We start from the raw sequence: 21966 nt of genomic DNA, 5'->3' as shown, positions 1-21966 counted from the left end.
TAAGCAAAATACTGAATATGTGGAAGGAAGGAAGGAAGGAAGGAAGGAAGGAAGGGAGGGAGGGAGGGAGGGAGGAAGGGGAAGCAGGGGGCTTTGTATCTCCAGGGCTTGGTGCAATACTTGAGCATAGAAAGCCTTTAGTAAACATTTGTTAAATTGATTAATTCTTTATAAAAATAAAATTATCACTACAGATGAACTAAAGAAAAGAAAACAATTTAGCCTATTCAATGAATCTGTTTACACACCTAGTCTGAGCCAGGTGCTCTGGGGGAAACATCAGCTTGGCCAGAGAGGTTTTCCTGGGCCTAGATCAGGGAACCAGAGAAGTAAGTGGAAAACAGTCACAGAAAAAATGGGTCTGGCAAGCCACTGAAAGAGGCTGAATAGGTGGTGGGGAGGGGAAGAAAGTTTTTCCTTTGAGAGTCGTAAGTGACTAATTCTCATTAGTATGGGGGAGGCCACTTTGAAGAAAGATAGATATAATAAATGATCCCCCTTTGTGGTTCTGTCCACTATTAGTTTTGTTTGTGTGTAATTTTCCAGGACCCATATTAGTTGTTTGCTGATAGCAATTTCTCTTCCTATGGTGGCCTCTTCTTACAGCTTATTTTAATCAATCACATGCAGTTCTGGGCTGATGTAGACCCTGAACATGACAACCTTACGATTTAGTTTTACCTGAATTTCAGGCTTCCAATACTAAATGTTTCCTAACCCAGAGGGCATCCCTCCTCATTATTTCATAGGTCAATTCTCAATGATTCATGGACTAATTATTCAGCAGTTACATTTCCTACCCACAGGCGAACCACAGGATGTTGTTAGGAAGTGGGACACCTGAGTACTCGGGCATTCATTAGCCCAAGAACCTGGGTCTGGCAGGGCGGGGCTACTTCCGGGAGCAACCAAGCCTAGCCAGTGACCACGTGCTCGGTCTTCCTTGTCTAGACTTCTGTTGTGCCAGAGGTTGCCATAGCAAAGCTGATGCTGGTCTTCTGTTCATCTCACCTTGCTTCATGGTATCTATTTATGCTCTCAATCATAAAATCTTATATTTCAAACTTAGGGAATATAAGATTTCAGAAATCAGGAGAGGCCTAAACTACTAACATGTTTAGAAGAAAAATGCAAAACAGGGTTTAAAACAATTTTGGTACAACTTAAAGGTAACTAACGTATATTTAAATAGCAAAAATATAAAGTACAATAATACAACTGAGCCATTGACAAGGTAATGACAAGGTTTATAGAAATGATTAAATTCCTAGTACACTCCAAAGTGTGTGGTCCAGAAGTGAGATAAAAGTGTTAAGTCGTATGAGGAAGATCTTCTTTCAATGCTGTGAGTGTATCTCTGTGGTTATATATTAATGTATAAATTCTCCTTTGAAAGTGATGTCAAAGGTCTAAATCTGAGAGCTTCCTTGTGTGAAAGGCTCTGTCCTTGCTCCCTGCCATAAGCTATCACTCTACCTGTCTGTTCAAACTTAACCCTGACCGTGCTCCCTTCTTTTGATTTATGATGACAGTCATCAGCATTGACTTCCTTCTACCATGATCCTAATTAAACTTGTTAGTTAGCTCTGCCGAATGTGTTGAAGCTTCCTCCCCACGTGACTCACTCCTGTACAACTCTGTTACCTGTGAAGGTAGTAAAGGATGTCAACTGAAATGTGACCATTTTGGTCTTATTTGCAGTTCCGGGAAAAGGAAGGCCAATGTTGGATGGGAATAGTTATTAAGGGTTTGGAGATTTCCTAAGGATTTCACAAATTATGTATAGCCTAAGCCTTCTGTCCCAAGGTTGGTTAAGAGCGCACATGCTACTTTGCCACTTCTTTGCATCTTGCACATTTCATGGTCTTACACTTGTCTGGATGTCTGAGGCTCAGCACTTTCTATTCTTGTGCAAAGGGGTGCTTCTCAATTCCAGTCTTTTGATGATAAAGCTCTGATCTTAGAGGATTGGGGAGGGAAACCACATACCCACTTCCCCTCTTCTATTTTTCAGTTCAGAGAACCCAAGTCTCACTCGCTGAATGAGGTCCTCACTCCCATATTCAAGTTCACTTACTTGAAATTTTGCTCTGTTTGCAGGGGAAAGAGAATAGATCTTGGACACCATATGATGAGTTAGCTCTGGTGGTTCTGAATTGCCACAGATGGGATATTGGCCTTAGGTTGAAAAAAAAAAAAAAAGATTAAGCAGAGCCCTATTTATTACCCTCCTGAGTCCACAAAATACCAGATCTCCCCAAAGACAGCAGTCATCAATTAAATAAATGAACCATTAAGTTGAGAACAGATGTGTGAAACCAGCCACCCTCTCCTGATTTACTGACCCTTGGTAGGCATTACTTTGGTAATGGACCTTGTGTGTCACAAACTGCTTGTTCCACAGCTTAGTCACCTTTACGTTACCTTCCCCTCCACCTCCTATGAAGGAACCCTGGGGCCGAGCAGATGACTCTCATGATGAGCTCGTTTTCCTGTCTTAACTCAGATGCTCACAAGAAGCTGAAAAGCCATCTAGCCAGTCACATTGTTAGTCTCATTCAGCTGGAATGAGATTTGAAAGCCATGATCCCAGCCTATGTTTTCACATACTAGTGACCATCAAAATATTTTCCCTTTTTTTAATTGAAGTATAGTTGACTTACAATATTGTCTTAGTTTCAGGGGTACAGCAAAGTGATTTGGTTATACATATATTCTTTTTTATTATTTTCCATTATAGTTTATTACAAGATATTGAACATAGTTCCCTATGCTACACAGTAAAACCTTGTTGTTTATCTGTTTTATATATGGTAGTGTGTATCTGTTAATCCCATATTCCTAATTTATCCCTCCCCCTTCCCCTTTGATAACCATAAGTTTCTTTTCTATGTCTGTGAGTCTATTTCTGTTTTGTATATAAGTCCATTTGTACTATTTTTTAGATTCCACATATAAGTGGTATCATATAACATTTGTCTTTCTCTCTCTGACTTGCTTCACTTAGTATGATAATCTCTGGGTCCATCCACGTTGCAGCAAATGGCATTATTTCATTTTTTTATGGCATTGTTTAATTCTTTTTTATTCCATTGTGTGTGTGTGTGTGTGTGTGTATAGACACACACACACACACATATCACATCTTCTTCATCCATTCACCTGTTGATAGACACTTAGGTTGCTTCCATATCTTGACTATTCTAAATAGTGCAGCTATGAACATTGGAGTGCATGTGTCTTTTCAAATTAGAGTTTTCATCTTTTCCTGATAGATGCCCAGGAATGGGATTCCTGGATCACATCAAAATATTTAAAGATCTCTGAGATGGACTCTCTTTCTCCGATAGGCTTTTCATTAATATTGGGGCAGTTCTTTCTGCAAGAAGGTTCATGATATAAATTAAGACTCAAGGCCCCTCCTCGCATTTTTTGCTTGGCAGTCCAAAGTTAAGATTATTAGAGCTTTTAAAGATGTTTCGATGTTCAGCAACTATTAAAAGTGCTACTTATGCACACTAAGTGAAACCAGGATGCGTTTCTGTTTTATTTTGTTTTGTTTGCACCTTGCTTTTGTTTTATGTCTCTAAATCTAGTTTTTTATTCTGCATGTCCAGGTATAAAACTCCCTTGGAGGAGTGGACAACCCAATGGAGGGTCGCTGGAATGGTTATTGGAGGAATAAAGCAGAAATAGGAGTGAAGCCAGGGAGCAGATCCAATGACTTACATCCAGGCCCTGGTCACAGGGCCAAGCATTGCCAGGCTCACCAATGCTTCTCAAGGGCTGGCCCATGCGTGGGCTGTGACTGCCTTCAGTCAAAAAAAACAAAAAGACAGAAACAACTTAGCTTTGCTTGTGAAGTAGAAGGAAGAGGAAGAGGAGAAGGGTCAGGGAGAGAAGAATGGTGGTAGTGATTGTAGTAGCTGTAGAGATAGTCACTGTAATAGTTGGAGGGGGAGCGTGTTAGAGTAGATTTATTACAAGGGCACCTAAAGCGTTAGAGTAGATTTATTACAAGGGCACCTAAAGCATGTCATGGAACTTAAAGACAGGAAAATATCCAGGCTTCAGACAGAGCTGGAAACAGGACTGGGAAGTCACCAGGAACAGAGTCTCTTCCTCACTGCACACGTTGGGTTCTGCCGCCTGAACCCCATCCTACAGACTAGCTTTCCAAATGCTCTGTCCTCGTGGCAGGAAATGACATTACAGTCCCCAGTCACTATAGCTCCTGCTATTCTTGGAACAGCCCAGAATGAAGTCAGACTTTTTAATACCAATTCCAAATTTCCCTGAGAGAGAATCTGATTGGTCCTACTTGAATTGCAGTCTAATGAGGACCAATCAACTGGTGGGAGATATGAAGTATATACACAGTTGCCAGGAACCCACCCCTACAAGTGAAGGGGGACAGTTAAGTGATCTTGTGAGTTGAGAAGAAACCCCTCAAAATAGCTTCTAGAATCTATAACTGTCCTTCCAAGATTAGTCTCTAGATATTACCAACGTATGTTTCTGGAGTCTTTGTTTTTGTTGTTTTGATTTGAGTTTGAGTCAGTAGTTTACTTGGAAAAGTTACTAAAGGTCCACACATGATTTGTTCCTTCATTTGAAGCAGCACATTATACTCATTCTTCTTGGTTTAAGAGTGTTGGGGGTGGCATGTAGAAAATGAATATGGAAGGTTTGTTTTAACCCCTTCAAACCCAGACATAAACCAAAATGTTTGAAGAGCACTATCCTTACACCATACTCAGGGGAAAAAGTCAAAGATAAATATATTTACTTTAAAAGGAAAAGAGGTGATTTGGATTACATCTAAGAAGATAATTTTAGGTGTTTAAGGCTATATCAAAGATTTTTTGCTATAAGGCTCAGTAAACATTAAAATGTTGTTCTGGGACTTCCCTGGTGGTGCAGTGGTTGAGAGTCTGCCTGCCAATGCGGGGGACACGGTTCGAGCCCTGGTCTGGGAGGGTCCCGCATGCCTCTGGGCAACTGAGCCCGTGTGCCACAACTACTGAGCCTGAGCTCTAGAGCCCATGAGCCACAACTGCTGAGCCCACGTGCCACAACTACTGAAGCCCATGCACCTAGAGCTCGTGCTCCACAACAAGAGAAGCCACAGCAATGAGAAGCCCACGCACCACAACGAAGAGTAGCCCCCAATCGTCTCAACTAGGGAAAGCCCGCGCAGCAGCAAAGAGCCAACACAGCCAAAAATAAATTAATTAAATAAATAAATTAAAAAAAAATAATGTTGTTCCCATGAAATTACACCTCTGTCCATTTTTCCTTTCTCAATTTTATTTGCGGCTTCTCCTGAAAAGCGTCACAGTGCCCGTGTGAGAGGCCGGCTCACAGCTCAGTGCTGTGAGTCGTCTCTCCCCACCCCCAGGACCTTATTCTAAAAGTAGGAGAAAGCAAGTGGCAGGAAATCGTTATGATCCAGCAGCTGCATGGAACTGGACTCAAAGGCCTTACTAGAATTCATTCTGGGAGTTGACCTTCTTTTGAAATAGCTTTTGTTTCCTAATGCCTGAGAGCTTTTAAATATCCTTTGTTTTGCCCTATTTCCCTCCAGGCTCAGAGCGGATGTAAATGCTGATGTGGTGTGTCACACCCTGGAGTTTTGTAAACAGGACCCTGGCCAACCCTTGTGTCACCTCTATCCCCTTCCCAAGGTGAGTGCTTTTTCATTCTGAATGCCAGATTATGGTGATATGCAAGCCCTTTGGAAATCTGGTAAAGGGAGGTTCAGCTTCACTGGCTCAGTGGTCTGGGGACAGGGACTGGAAAAATGACATTTTCCATTACATCGCCTGGAATAATATTCCCAAACTTCAACTTAGATCCCTCCCCCATGCCATCAAAGAACGTCTTTGCTGTTTATTTTAGACTGTAATCTAGAGCTGGGCCGGCAGTACACAGGAAATCTGACCAGCCAAGGTGAGAAGAGGTTAAATCCCTCTCTACCCTTTAAAAATCAAGCAAGTTACTTTTATAGAGTGACCAACTCATGCAGTTTGCCCAGGACTTTCCTGGTATAAGCAGTTGGAAGTCCCACATCCTGGGAAAACTTGGGCGGTTGTTCCCCCTACTCTAAGCTTTATTGTTCTCACCCATAAAATTGGTCTAAAAATATACCTAAAAAACCTCCCTCATAGATTTGTTGGGGGAAGTAGGTGAACTAATATATATAAAATGCTTAGCACAATACCTGCTGCATAAATAAATATTAATAAAAATGGTAGCTAATATAATTATTACCAATATCATTATTATTCAGAGGTAGCTTTTCAGAATACCGTGTGTGCATTATATCATGTTGGACAATTTTCAATTTTTATTTATTTATTTTTTAAAATATTTATTTATGTATTTATTTGTTGGCTGCATCGGGTCGTAGTTGCGGCACATGGGATCTTTCACTGCAGCGTGTGGGCTCTTCATTGCAGTGCATGGACTTCTCTCTAGTTGTGGCACACAGGCTCATTAGTTGCAGTGCGAGGGCTCTCTAGTTGTGGCATGTGGGCTCCATAGTTGCGGTGTGTGGGCTTAGTTGCCCTGCGGCTTGTGGGACCTTAGTTCCCTGACCAGGGATTGAACCAGCATCCCCTGCATTACAAGACAGATTCTTAACCACTGGACCACCAGGGAAGTCCTGACAATTCTGAATTGGAATGCAGATGGAAACAGACAAATGTGGACACAATTTCCTGCTCATGCTATGAATGAGAGTATGATATTAGATCTGGTTAGGCCTCAAAATAATGATTTTCAGAAACTTCCTATAAAATAAAATAAAACAAAATAAGTAAAATAAAAAAATAAAATTCTATGCCCCCTTTCCCAGAATTATAGTCTTTCTATATATAACACAACAGGCTTCTGTTTTATTTGTAATTTCCTTTTTATTCTTATTGAAATAAAGTCATTTTAACACTTTTTGGCCTAACCAATGAACACGATTTGGGTTACTGGTAATAGTAAATATCATAAGGCTGTCTCCTTGAGCAGGAAGAAAGAGATGCAAATACCTGGGGTACATGTGCATTTCATGCTACCTCGATTATTGACTAAGTACCAGTTAAATTTCCCTTAATTCTACCTGAGAAGATGTGGTCTCCACTGACTTCTAGAAGAGTTAATTTTAATTAAAATATTTTTTCCACGTATTCAAATAGCATGCAAATATAATAATATTCACTGTTTGATAATGTACAGAAGTAACGTGTCTCTATGTACAAAGGCAAGTGATATGGGTTTTTGTGATTTCCTTAAATAGCATCATTTTATATATTTTCACACTCACAGCTATACATAGTCACAAAATGTTCAACTTTAAACTATCCCATTTAAAATGACATTCTTTATTTTTATACTCTGTAGAATTTATACTCGAAATAGCATTTCCTTGTCCTCCCATCACCACCCCCTTTTCAATTCCCAACTTGGGAACATTTCGACCATCATTTCTGGCTGGGAGGAAGTCGGAGGATTTCATCTCAGAAATGTTCAGCTTCCACCCCAGCTGGGCGTGCTCCCTGGTCCCTCCACCCTCCTCCTCAAATCCCATCGCCAGCCTCCATCTCTACGGAGGACACAGAAAAGAGGGGCAGTTGGTGCAAATGTGGACAGCTTCATCCTCTTCTGCCTCCACAATTTCCTTTAATAGCAATAACTGATATTTACTGAGCATTCACTGTACTTATGCTTCATCCTGTCTAGTCCCCCAAATAGCCCCAGTGTGGAAGCACCATTATGACCCCTTTTCTAAGACTGAGGAAACTGAGGGTTAAAAAGGTTACAGAACGTGCTGAAAGTCACTCCCCTGAGAAAGACCAGAAATGGGATTCACATCCCTGTCCTTTGCTCAGAGAGGTTGGTTGGTCTCTCAACCTTTGTGTCAGTGTTTCTTGAAAATACCCTCGGGATATCTCTTCACAGTAGTCCACCAAAATCCCACCACCAGAAATAACCAATATTAAAATATTGGAGGGCTTCCCTGGTGGCGCAGTGGTTGAGAGTCTGCCTGCTGATGCAGGGGACACGGGTTCGTGCCCCGATCCAGGAAGATCCCACAGGCCGCGCAGCGGCTGGGCCCGTGAGCCATGACCGCTGAGCCTGCACGTCCAGAGCCTGTGCTCCGCAACGGGAGAGGCCACAGCAGTGAGAGACCCGCGTACCGCAAAAAAAAAAAAAATATATATATATATATATATTGGATATTTTCCTTTTAATTTTTAAATAAATTATATTAATTTCTTTGAGAGTTATGATAATGTTATATGTACAAATTTTTATCCTACTCTTCCCCCTTAACATTACATTTTGAGTATGCATTTTTTTAAATGGTACATATCAGACCTACTTTTCATTCCCATGGCACACAAATTACACCTACAAAGCAGGTGTGAATTAGAAGTAAAGATACAGATATAATTTCCAGCCTGCCAGAGCCTTCCTCATGACCCTTCCAGTCAATAACCCCCCCGCCAATACAGCCACTATTCTGAAATCTACCACCACAGATTACTTCATTTATATAAAGTTCTACTCTTGAATTTCATGTAAATGGAAGAATACAGTATATTCTTCTTTGTGTCTGGTTTCTTTTGTCTGTGAGAGTCATCTGTGTTATTACAAGTAACAGTATCATTGCATGAAGTTTTCACACAATCATCTTTTGATGTTACTCCTGCTATAGCTTCCCAACTAGTTCAACCAAATCTGCTCTTGACCTCTTTCTATTTCTTTCTTTCTTTCTTTTTTTTTTGCGTACGCAGCCCTCTCACTGTTGTGGCCTCTCCCGTTGCGGAGCACAGGCTCCAGAGGCGCAGGCTCAGCGGCCATGGCTCACGGGCCCAGCCACTCTGCGGCATGTGGGATCTTCCCGGACCGGGGCACGAACCTGGGTCCCCTGCATCGGCAGGCGGACTCTCAACCACTGTGCCACCAGGGATGCCCTCCTGACCTCTTTCCAATAAATTTTCCATACGAATGCCGGAAATGTCTTTCTATAAAATAGATATGATCTTGTCCACCCCAAAATCTTTGCCTGAAGGATGAGGAAGCCATCCCTGACTCCTTTTACACACTCTTCTTGTCAAAGCTCCTGTAGCTTCTTTCTTTGAACTTGCCTTGTCTTGAATGATATACCTGCATGATCATCTGTGAGTCTCTCCCACTAGGCTATAACCTCCAGGAGGTCAGATTCTATCTTGTTCATCTATGTATACTCAATGTCTAGGATGGTGCCTTATACATAACAAAGAAATATTTGTCGAATGAATAAACGACGTGCCACTAGTTTCTCATTTGCATTGCTGATGGAAATTCTAATTGTCCTTACTTCATGGCCACACTAATTTTCCTGTTGCATACCTCTAATCATATTATTTCCCCCAGCCTATGACCTCCACATTGCCTGCACAATTAAGTACACATTTTCACTTAGCATTTTAGGATTCTCAAAAAGCCTTCCTGGACCTCTACTATTATCCTTGTGTAGCTCATGCTGTAGACCAAAAGGAGTGATTGGCTCCCCCTTGAACCCATCTCAACCTTCCCAACCCTGCACCTTTGCACCTCTTAATCATTCCTTCTACCCAGAATGCCCCGTCAACACCAAGCGATCCTTCTAGCTCATCTCATTGTCACCTTCTCTGTAAAATAACTCTTAATCCTCTCCACAAAATGTTAACTCTCCTCTCAACCAACAGCATGAAACACCTTTTCGAGTACTACAATGTGCCCGTACTTTTCTAAATGTTTCATGTATATTAATCATTCAGTCTTATGAAATAAGCATTGTCGTCACCCACACGTTATAGATGAGGAAAGGGAGTCACAGAGATATTAAGTTTACATAGATTTCCTTATTAGAATGTAAATATAGCAGGCAGCAGCTCTGCATCTTGCCCATCTCTGTCGCCTCCATCTTGCCAGGCACATATGTGGTATGTGAGTAATGTACCAGGCACTGCAATTTACATACGTGATCTCATTTAGCAGTGCTCTTGGGGGTGTATTTATTTTGCAGATGAGGAAACTGAGACAAAAAGATAAGGATTTTGCCTAGATGACACAGCTAGTAAGGGGCAAGGAGAGGATTCAGCCCTGGGTCTGTTTGTCCTTAAAGCCAAGTTCTTACCACTGTGCTCTGTGCCTCACTGATACCCCTGGGGTATTGGTATTCTGAGTCAAACCACTGCTCCTGGGCCAGCTAGTTCCTCACAAGCAGGACTCTGCACCCTCAATGTCCTGCTTTTCATGTGTTTCAGATTCCAGTAAAATGCAGTATGATGCAAGCCATCGTCCCTGCAAAATGCATGCTATGGAGTAGAGGGACAAAGGGGTCTCTCTGCTCCAGGGGCCTGCAGGGGCGAAGCCCCGCAGTGCAGAGCAACAGGTGCCTGACTTTAGTGGGGCCAAAAGCAAAAGGTGGGACAGCATGTAGGGACTGCAACGAACCCGTGTTCATTATCTACAGCAAAGCTGAAATTCCAGCCCGCTTCTCGCCAGTCCTTTAGTCACATCTCCATATCCTTCTCTACCATGCGTTCAAAAATGACAAACTCCTTCCATCATTAATTGAAGCAAGAAACAGTCTACAGTGTTCACTGGGCACGAGGAGGATGGAGTGGGAATAGGCGGAGTGGAGGGAAGAAGAGGACAAGACAGGGAGAAAGGAGAGAGGAGGGGAGGAGAGAGAAGAGGAGAGGAAAAGGAAAAGTGCAGACTGTGTTGTAAAGACCACCCAGATGGTTTTGTGCTACTTTGGGGGGATTATTTATAGCATTCCTCCTCTCATTTGCACACAAAGCAAGGCCCTGCCTGCTGCCAGTGTGCATGTGCATGAGCACGATCCCGACACCACAGCTCTCCAGCTGAAAACTGTATGTGGTTTCTTCACGTGTGCCCTGTTGCTTTAAACCTCTCATTTTTAGATCAGAGGGTTACCATGTACGAGCCCTGATTGGGCCTAGTGCAGCCTGGAGCCTCCGCAGTTTTATGCTGCTCCCTCCTGGGTCCCTTAACTCTGAGATCCCCAAGCAGACTCTGTGGCTTTGAACCGACCTCCTTCCTCACCAACCCTGAGCTGGAGGGACGGGCCGTATTTAGCAACATCTCTAAGGCATAGTCAAGACTTACTTCACACCACTTTGATCTACATTACAAGAGAATTATGTTCAGAATGTGTGCGCTAGTGGAGATAGATTCTTCTGTTTCCCTGGGGCCTCCAACCCATTGAAACGACTGCAAAAGAGACCTGCTGCCTTAGGAAAGCAATCCAGACTTTGCGACAGCTTTTCCCACAGTAAATCCGATTTCTGCAGGAACCAGAAGCTCTCCAGTGCTGAGTGTGTGGGCGTGTGTGCATGTACACGGAATTCGTGTTTCCCTGGAATCAAACTACCAGGAAGCCGACATAAGGAGAAAGTTAGCACTTTTTATGAGAAAGTGACACAGGACAAATTCTCGTTCAACTGAGGAATAAACAATCTGACCTCAGGAATTTATATTTTTTAAACATTAAGTGTCAGATAAAATATCTGGTGTCTCTTTTAATGGCAGGTAATAGGGTTTAGGAAAAAATTATAGAGGGATAGGAAATTTAACATTTTCTAAGATTTACTAATCACTGAATTTCCTTCTGTACAATGGACAGTGCCTTTCCGTTCATAATGACGTGCTTCGCTCTGTGAGCCTGCAATGTGCTTTACCGTTTAATCGCCCCCAAACTCCGTTTTCTTTTTTAATAAGATTTTTATTTTGGAATAATTTCAGGTTTACAAAAAAGTTGTGAAGATTCCATAGAGAGCACACCCTCACCCAAGTTTCCCCTAATGTTAACATTTTAACATTACTTGGTCAAAACTAAAGAAGCCGACATTACCCTTGTACGTGACTAGTAACCAAACTTCAAAGTTGATTTGGATTTCACCAGTTTTTCCTCTAACGTCCTTCCTCTGTTCCAGGATCTAATCCAGGACACACATTGCATTTAGGGTCTCCCTAGTCTCCTCTAGTCTATGATGGGTTTTCATTCTTTCCTTGCTTTTCATGACCTTGACAGTTTTCAGGAGTACTGGTTAAGTATGTTCATTAAATGTCCCTCAAATTGGGATTTGTTTGATGTTTTTATATTGATTAGACAGAGTCTTTTTTTTTTTTTTTGGAAGGAACACCACAGAGGTTAAGTGCCCTTCTCATCACATTTTATCAGGGGTACCTGATACCCACATGACATCCAGGGGGACGTTAACCTTGATCACTTTGTTAAGGTGGTGTTTGCCAGGCTTCCTCATGGGAAAGTCACTATTTTTCCCTTTTCCTTTTCTCTGTTCTTTAGAACTGGGTCACTAAGTCCAAACCACACTCAGTAGGATGGGGGCTCTAAGCCCACCTCCTGGAGAAGGGAGTATATTATTTGGAATTCTTCTGCAAAGATATATCTCCCCTTCCCTATTTATGTATCCAGTTATTCATTTATGTCAGTATAGACTTGTGTGCATGTATTTCATACTTTGAGTTATAATTCAGTACCACGTTACTTATTTTCTTGCTCAGATTTTTTCAGCTTTGGCCACTGGGAGCTCTTTCGGGTTGCCCTGGGTCCTTTTGACACAGCTCCATTCCATTCCTTTTTTTTTTCTTTGCTTGTTGTCTTTCTTTCTTTCTTCCTTTCTTCATTCCTTCTTTTTTTCCTTTCTTTCTTTAGAATTTCCTTACTTTCTGGTAATGCCAGATGATCCAGGGTCATCTTGTATTTTTCCTGCCCCAACCCTACAATCCACCACTTTCGAAGGTGACCTGGTTCCTTTTATTGGGGAATGGTGTTTAGAAACTGAGATCTGGTTGCTGGGTGTGCCTGTTGTTACTAGGATGGCATTGCTTCTAGATCCTCCTAGAGGAGAGTTTAGTAAAGTATATTTGTATTTATGTAAGCCATGAATCTACCCATCTCTGTGTGTGTGTGTGTGTGTGTGTGTGTGTGTGTGTGTGTGTGTGTGGACATGAGTTCATACTGATGTCTCCAACTTTAGTATAGTATCACAGGGCCAAACTCTATTTTATAGGTATAGTTATCAAACATATTTTACATCTGAGGCTTAAGGTCTTGACCCAGGTCTCATACCTAGTGAGTAGAACCTGAACTCAACCTGCAGCTCTTCACATCAGCACACCTGTGTTTGGCATAAATTATGAAGCACATTCAGAGTAGCCAGCCCTCAGTGTCAGAAAGTAAACACGGCTCTGGTTTTAGCTTTAATGAAATATTATGAAGAGCTTAATTTCCAAGAACCTTGCACAAGTATCCCAACTTTCTCATTACCAGTTAAATCATATAGTCTGTCACTCACATAGTCAGTCACGCCTCAACAAACATTTCTCGAGCACTTACTGTGTGCCCGCCCTGCTGCGAGGCACCCTGAGTAAGCTATCTCTTTTAACCATCACATATCTGCAGGACAGATATCATTCCCCCATTTTATTTATAAATAAGTCTACTGAGACCTAGAGGATTAAAAGACTTGCCTAAAGTCCTGTAGCTTCTACAGAATGATTCTGTTTTCTTTTTTCCGGCAGCAAATATTTATCGAGAATGAATTATGTAGGACAGTATTCCAGCAAATGAGGTGGGCAATCACGATGCAAAGAGTGATTCTAGACAGGGAGACCAACTTGTAAACAAACTATGATGAAGAGACAAGTGTCCCAACGGTAGGTGCAAAGAGGAACAGAAAGCTCAGCAGAGAAGGGCTGGGCCCTCCCTGGGAAGGAGTGGAGGTGACTGTCTTCAAGGTGGAGTAAGTGTTGACGCGGCACTACAGGCCTCACCTGTCTCAGCACCTTGTTCTTGGGCCCTTTGCCCAGAACACTTCCAGTTCTCTGCACGGTCAGCACCTTCTCCTCCTTCAGCTTTCTGTTGAAATGTCCCCTCCTCACAGGTGCCTTCCCCAAACCGCCCATCTGAAGAAGGTCTCCTTTGCTCTCACATAACACTCTGTTTCTTTCATAGCACTTGAGGGCAGGGACCATGTCTTTCTTGCTCACCATCATGTTTCCAGGACTGTGCAATGCCTGGCGCAGTGTAGGTGCTTCATAAGACTTGTTAAATGAAAGCTAAGACGGGAAGGGCAGTTCTGAACATGTATGTGCTTTACTTCCTCTCTTTTGAGGATTTATCTGGTCTCGATGGAATATACCAGAGTGTAAAATGTTTAGCTTATTTTAGAATGTGAAGCAGTTTTCAGAAATATGTGTGGAGTCCCACCTCAGTGCATCTGGTTCAGTATTTCTGGGGTGAGCCTATGCACTTCTACAAAGCTTCTGATGAGCATTAAAGGGTGAGAAGTGTTGGCTCAAGCCTGAAAGCTGCCATCAACAAGCCTGAAAGTATTGTCTCTCCTCCTGCTACTGGCCTTTTCTTTGTCATCTGGTAGCTTCCACGTGTCTCCACTTATCCCCTAGCATTATCCTTGGTTCCTTGATTTCTGCCCCTTTTCTCATGGATTCATTAACAAACTCTGTTTGTGGGTTTCTAGTCTCCAGTCCCCTGGGAATAAGGCCTCATAGAAGGGCTGAGGGAACTGGAGGTTTTAGAAATAATCTATTTAGAGTTCACTCCTTTTTTATGGATTTTCTCATAACAGTATGCTAATTGGGCAAGGTTGCACTGAAATTATCTACACCCAAGGAAGAAAATGAGGATACCTATTAACCTGCTCAGGTCTCTCCCATTCCAAATATTAAATTAAAAAATAAACCTCCCAGAACCCCCATTCTTCTCCAGCTACAATCACATTTCTCTGCTGCCTCTAATTGAGGGGCAGTTCAACAGGGTGGTTATGAGCACAGGTCTTAGAGCCAGACCACCTGGGCTCAAAGCCTGGCTGCATTTCTTACTCTGTCTCTCCTGAAGCAAGTTGCTCCATCACTCTGGGCCTCAGTTTCTTCATCTATAAAATGGTGATAATACTCAGACTTCATACGGTTGTTATGAATATTTAACAATTTAATATATATCTCTATGTGTATTTATACGCATACGTACATATAAGTGTGTATGTGTATTGTCTGAGGGGGGAGGGGATTGAGTTTTAGGACAGTGCTTTGCTTATAATAAGTACTAATAAGTGTTAGCCGCAGCAGCAGCAAAATCCAGCAACTTTTTAAAAGAGGAGAGCTTTTCTTCACCTCCCATTTGCTTCTCAAGCTGCTGCAGGCTGGCCTCTAGCTCCATCACTCTAATGAAACACCTCTCCTTAAGGCCACCAATGACCTCCTAAACATCAAATCCAAAAACCTTCTTACCCATCATCTGCTGCCTTTGACACTGCTTGCCACTCCCTTCCCGAGAAACTCCTCTGCCCTTTCCTGGTTCTCTTTGCACTACTCTGTCCCTTTGAGGGTTACCCTTCCCTTCCTAAGCACCAGAACCCACCCAGCCAAGACTCTGCTCACTCTGGGCTTTCTCCCTGAGTGATTAGAGGCAGGACAGCCTGGTGGCTAAGCACAGAGGTTCAGATGCCAGCCTGAGGGCGTCAGTGACCCTGGCTCCACCATGTACTTGCTGAGTGATTTGAGATACATCACCTAACTTCCTTGTGTTTCTTCATATGTTAAATGGGGAATATAATAGAGCCTACCTCCAAGGGCTAATGTGAGGATTACATAAATTAACATGCGTGGAAATTCTTAGAATAGTGACTCATCATTATAAACATACAGAATGTTTGCTCTTGTAAGCCTCACAAATGAAGCCCAAGACTTTCCTCAGAGCTTCTGCCAGTGCACACAGCTTCCAGATAAATATCCTCATTTGTAGGTCCCAAAGACGCCTTGAACATAACATGTCGGAAACCGGACTATCGTCTTTTCCACACATCAGCTATCCCTCCCATATTCCATATCTCAGTTTTGAAACCACCTTTCACCCACCTAAATGGTTCTTTCTAGTCTATTCCCCTTCTCCATCCTCAATTCCACCTGCCTAATTCAGGGGCTTATCATTTCTAGGATGGAGTACTGCGACAACGTTGTAACTGATATCTCTACCTCCAGTCTTGGAATCCTCAAATCCAGGCACCAAAGTGATGTCTCCAAACGCAAATCAGACCATGTTCCCTTTCCTGCTTAAATCCCTCAGAGCCATCCATCAAGGTCAGGACAAAGTCTGAGTTCCATCAGTTAGCCTGTCCCTACCTACCCAGCCTTGTTCTTGGAGAAACTGACTTATCTACTTCTCTCCAGCAGCTCAACACTTCTTATCATTTCCATCACATCCTGCTGGGTCTCACCTCCCAGCCTTGCTCTATTTCCCCCTGTACTTATAATATACCCTTTCCCTGAGTCATCCTTTAAGACCCAGATCAGTTGTCACCTTCTGCTAGAAACCATCTGACACTTATGCTCCCACTCCAGTGAGGATTAGACTCCCTTCCTCATTGTCCCCAAGATACCGTGTCCTAACAGCTATCATTGCACTTTCGGTGTTGCATTTTAGTCATTAGTTTAAGTGTCTGGCTCTATGAGACTGACTGCTGGACTACGAGTGTAAAGCTGGGACTATACCTGAGCCCGGTCTCTCTCGCCACTGCCTGGTATGCATATAGGAGGCTGGCACACTACCTGTGCACAATAAATGTGTATTGAATGAATGGGCTTACATTTGAACCCAGTTCTTTCTATAAAATAGGACAGTAATGCCTTCGTAATACCCTTTCTCTCTAAATTCCTTCCCATCACTCGCTGGAGTCTCTACTCCCAGACCATCTTCTTCTTTATCTTTTTTACAGACCCAATCTAAGCCTTAAGATGTCTTGATCTCATTTTTTTTAACAATAAAGTATTTTTTAATTTAAAAAAAAAGATGTCTTGATCCATCTATCTAGACTTGGGCCTTTCCTGCCACTAATCTTCCAGATGACTCATCATGGACATCCACTCTGTCCTTTCCAGTTCTCCACTCTGACCAAGGCCATAGTTATCTCCCAGAAATGCATCTCTGCATTATTCCCCTATTGAGACAGCCTAGAGTTCATTATAATAGGAGCCTCAAACTTGAATAGTTTGGGAGGCATATTCTCAGAGGCTACCACAGTTCTTGGAATCAAGTATATGTTCAATAAATGGTGATTTTTTTTAATAAAATGAATTAATGAATGAGCAGTGAGGTCGAATTGGCAAGAGGATTGGAGTTTAGCATCTCCTCTGTTTAAAACCAAACTGTTCTCTAGTAACCATCAATTATTCCTTTGTTCTTGTTCAAGAAAAGTAATCTCTGACCCCGAGCTCCATTTTGTTTAACAGTGTGTGTGTGTGTGTGTGTGTGTGTGTGTGTGTGTGTGTGTGTGTTTGGGTAAATTTCTTTAACCTATCTGTGTTATGACTTGGCTTTTTTTGTGGCAGGTACATAGAAAATAAAGATGGTTAAGTGTTCTCAGTTTAACAGAATCTCTGTGACAAACAAGGAAAGGAAATTTCTTCCTCTGTCATCATGGTTACATTGGAGCCTCCAAGGTTACTACCATGGACAACTCTAGCAAAATAGTAGCTCAAAACCTGAACTAAATAGAAAAAATTAAGCTTCTCTTCTCCTTCAGTTGTCTGGTCAACCTACCCAGCTTGTATTTGCTCTTCTCCTGTTCTCCACCCTAACTCTGTATAGTACGTGAGTGTTTTCTCACAAATCCAGGCCTATGAGAAAACAAATTATTAAATAAGAAAGAAGGCATTTGTGTGATCGTCAGAGTTTTAGGTTAAGGAAATTTCCTTCTTGAGTGATAGCTATTCTTCAACTGTGACTTGGCAAATCATTAGAAAATCAAATGTTATTTTTGAAGGGAACAAACATCCAAGAAAGAATAACCTACAGGGCCTCCCTGGTGGCTCAGTGGTTGAGAGTCTGCCTGCCGATGCAGGGGACACGGGTTCGTGCCCCGGTCCGGGAAGATCCCACATGCCGCGGAGCGGCTGGGCCCGTGAGCCATGGCCGCTGAGCCTGCACGTCCGGAGCCTGTGCTCCACAACGGGAGAGGCTGCAACAGTGAGAGGCCCGCGTACCGCAAAAAAAAAAAAAAAAAAAAAAGAAGAAGAATAACCTACAGCTTTGGAACATTTTTTGTGTACCTTGATATTCTGGAAGACTTAATAAAGTTTTCCAAATTACCTCACTTAATAAACTCATAGCTGTGTCTGGAAGACAACCATATCTCTGATAACTGAGGCCAGAAATGGTACTAAGGTGAGAAGAGCCTTGGCTAAACCTGATAGGCTTTCAAGGCACGGACAGTCATTCTCTTAGTCTCATAATATGCATTTACTAAGCCGCTATTGTATGATAGGTACACATTAGGGGCTGAAAAACAAAAGGCAATTGACAACCACAATCTGAGTGGCTATAACATACCCGAAGCTGGACTGAGTACTTATCATACATCATCTAAAATCCTCCCACACAATTGCAAAGTTATTCCATTATCCCAATTTTATACATGAGAAATCAAAATTCCAGTAAATTGTTGGTTGTGGAGTTGTTTACTTGACAATATTTCTAAGGTTCCTCTTTAAGCATCTCAGGAAATTATGAGCAGTGAGATAAATTACAGGGGAATATAGCCATCTAGATGCGAAAAAGTCAGCTTAAAAGCTTAAACTGGAACAGAATATAGTATCTAAAAATAAAACCCAATGCATTTTAGATTCTTGTTTTTGATAAAAAAAGATAGCCTTTCAGATCAGTGGCAAAATACTGGTTTATTCAGTACATGGGTGGGATTAAAGACTAGCCATCTGGGGAATAAAATTTAAGCTAGGTGTTTATCAATTCCTTATGGCAAAATACATCCCAAATAAATTAAAGGTTGAATCATAAAGAATGGAACCATAAAACAAGAAAAACCTGAGCAATTTTATTCATAATTTGCCCAAAGTCACAAAGGGAAATATGAATACATCTAACTTATAAAAGCCTGGCATACACAAAGTCAAAAGACAAATGGCAAACTGGGAAATGTTTTTGTAATATGCCATACTATAAATTATTTTCTCCATGATTCAAAGAGCTCTTACAAAATCAAAAAGAAAAACCAGAGCAAAGGCTGCAAAAAAAATTGGTCTATAGAAGAAGAAGATCAAGGGGCCAAAAGTGACGGGGGGATATGATGATCCTTTTCTCATAATTAAAAAAGTGAAAACTAAATGAGATTCCATCTACCTCTTATGTATTCTGCAAAACTCTCTGAAGTTCATTAGACAAGAAATTATCACAGAAAGAGAAAGGCTGTAAATATCAGAGACCACTAAATTAAATTGCTCTCTGAAGATTTGAAGGCTTAAAACTCTAACAGAACTTAGAACAACATTTAACACCATACTTGGATGTATAGTCTGCTATTCAATAATTTCCCCCAGCATTTCAAAGGATTTGACAGACATTCCAAGCCATATATTGGTTTAAGTCTATATTTGGAATCTTGGAGAATATATCTACTCAGACTTATTTAAAGTCTTATTTGGGGGTCATTAAGCTCTTAGCAATCCCAAGAATCTTCAGTGGATAGTACTAACAATGCAAATGTTAAGTTATCCTTGACTTCTGATAAGTAGAAGAAATCAGATAACTCCAAGGAAGGTACTTACTTAGATGGTATTCAAATTTGGAAATGTTTCTTGCCTGCTTTTGAGAAGTTAAAAAATAATGACAACTATATATCTCTTGAGAATATGCTATCTTCCCTTAGCTCAAGAAAAGCTAATGACCCTATTGAATTTGAAAAGTTCTAAAAGATACTTACCTAAGGTATCTAAAAGATATCTTACCTAATTAATCACCCACATCTGAGCTCAGATCAGAAGTCATTTCTTCTAAGAAGTTTTCCTTGATGCCCCAAGTTAAGTTAGGTCCTCTAGGATTCCTCTTCTTTCATGGCATTCCATGCTTCCAGAACTTATCCCAGTTGTAATTAAACGGTTGTACAATAAGATAAATAACTGTAAAATTATTATTTAATGTCTGCCCCATCTGTTAACATGTAAGTTCCATGAAAGCAGATAATCTGGCTGATTTATTTCTCAAGTTCCCTGTGACTTCCCCAGAGCCCAGCACATTTCACTGCATATATTAATTGATCAATAAATATTTGTTCAGTGAGCAGTATTGTATACAGAATAATGGCCTCCCCAAAGAGGTCCACATTCTAGTCCTCAGAATCTGTGAATGTTGCCTTACATGGCAAAAAAGACTTTGCAAGCATGATTAAGTTAAGGTTCTATAGATGGAGAGATTATCCTGAATCATCTGGACGAGCCCAGTGTAATCACAAGGGTCCTTATAAGAGAAAGGCAGGAGGGTCAGCATGGGAGAAGAAAATGTGACAACAGACGTATTGGTCAGAGTGATGAGGCCATCAGCCAAGGAATGGGTGCAGCTGCTAGAAACCGAAGAGGCAAGAAACAGATTCTCCCCCTGGAAAGTACAGAGGGAACCAGCCCTGCTGACACATGATTTTAGCCTCCTAAGACTCATTTAGGACTTCTGGCCTCCAGAGCTATAAAAGAATAAATTTGTGGGGACTTCCCGGGTGGTCCAGTGGTTAAGACTCCGTGCTTCCACTGCAGAGGGCACGGGTTCGATCTCTGCTCAGAGAACTAAAGATCCCACAGGCTGAGTGGCATGGCCAAAAAAAAAAAGAATAAATTTGTGTTGTTTTTAAGCTACCAAATTTGTGGTAATTTGTTATGGCAACAGTAGGAAACTAAGATGAAGAAATTGATTAATTGTGTAACGTAAGGCAAGACTGATCTAGGAACCTGAACGCAAATAGAATAACAGTAAAAAATTAGAATAGCGTGTTACAAAGTACTTGACCCAAGACAACCCAATGACTGAACCACACCCACTATCTGACGAACTCAATTATTTGCCAGAAATCATGTGTTTAAAGAGTAGGACAATATCAAATAATAAGAAAAACCCATGGAGTCCAGCCATGGAGAACTTGGGCACATGCCCAAGTACTAGGGAAGAAACTGTCAAAATGAAACAAAATTCATCGTGAGGCCTTGGACAATTCACTTAAATAGTACTGGGCTGTGGACTGCTCAACTATAAAGTAAGGTTAAGACCTGTTCATTCCTACCTTGCTGAGTAGGTATATGGTATATACAGTGTCTGATAGAGAACTTGATACATAGAAGAACCTCTGTAAGTATGTAGTGATGATGGCAGTGGCAGTGGTTAGAGTAAAATCAGTGAATTATATCAGGAAAAGTTGTGGGGTGGGAATAGTGTTATTTAAAATAAGACTTTTTTTTAAAATAGGTATTTCCTATAGAAAAGGATAAAAGCAGTGTGACTAAATGTACTCATGATACTAATAGCTCCACAGTGCAGAATTGGTCCAGGAGAAGAAAAGGAGGAAATTTAGCTAATGGTAAAATATGTATGAAGAAAAGACATTTAGTGATATAAGGGAATGCATTCAAAAGTGGTGGTGTTTTCTGTTACTTTTACAGTTCTTTCTTTTTCTCTCTCCTTTTTTGGTCTCTGGAAGAAGAAAATGACATGAACAGATTTCATTTTTTTCCATGTATCTTAAAGTCACAAAGCTGGGAAATGTGGGAACATGAAAATCAAATTGGACTTTGGTAGAGCTAAATCCTATGCATTGGAAAATAGCCACTGTAGGTTATGGTGGAATGCAGATAAAATAATAAACCAGCAAATTCCAGCCAGACATGCCACTATTTGATAAAAACTTATATGAGCAAAACCACCATGGGTATATGCTGCTGTGTGCTCTGATGATCACGCAAAGTGTCGACCTCTCCCCTTTTGTAGACTGCTAGGGAGCCATGCCATGTTGTCCTTGGAATTTTCCAAGTCCTTGAATAAAGAAGTGCAATATACGTATCCATGTTCTTTGGGCTGTAAGACCCCAGGCTGAAGGC

General features: G+C 41.4%; 1 protein-coding gene across 1 annotated transcript in view; it reads left to right on the top strand.

Annotated features, from left to right (window-relative positions):
- Positions 1-21966, top strand: part of AOAH (acyloxyacyl hydrolase) — a 170450-nt gene that overhangs the window by 22918 nt on the left and 125566 nt on the right. Inside the window, exon 4 of the mRNA XM_079930918.1 lies at positions 5588-5687. Coding sequence (XP_079787044.1) covers positions 5588-5687 — 100 coding nt within the window. The remainder of the gene's footprint in view (positions 1-5587; positions 5688-21966) is intronic.

The sequence above is a fragment of the Stenella coeruleoalba genome (assembly GCF_951394435.1).
Source record: "Stenella coeruleoalba genome assembly, chromosome: 9".
NCBI lineage: Eukaryota > Metazoa > Chordata > Mammalia > Artiodactyla > Delphinidae > Stenella > Stenella coeruleoalba.
Note: the sequence above shows the minus strand (reverse complement) of the source record. Positions and strands in the feature narration are given on the sequence as shown.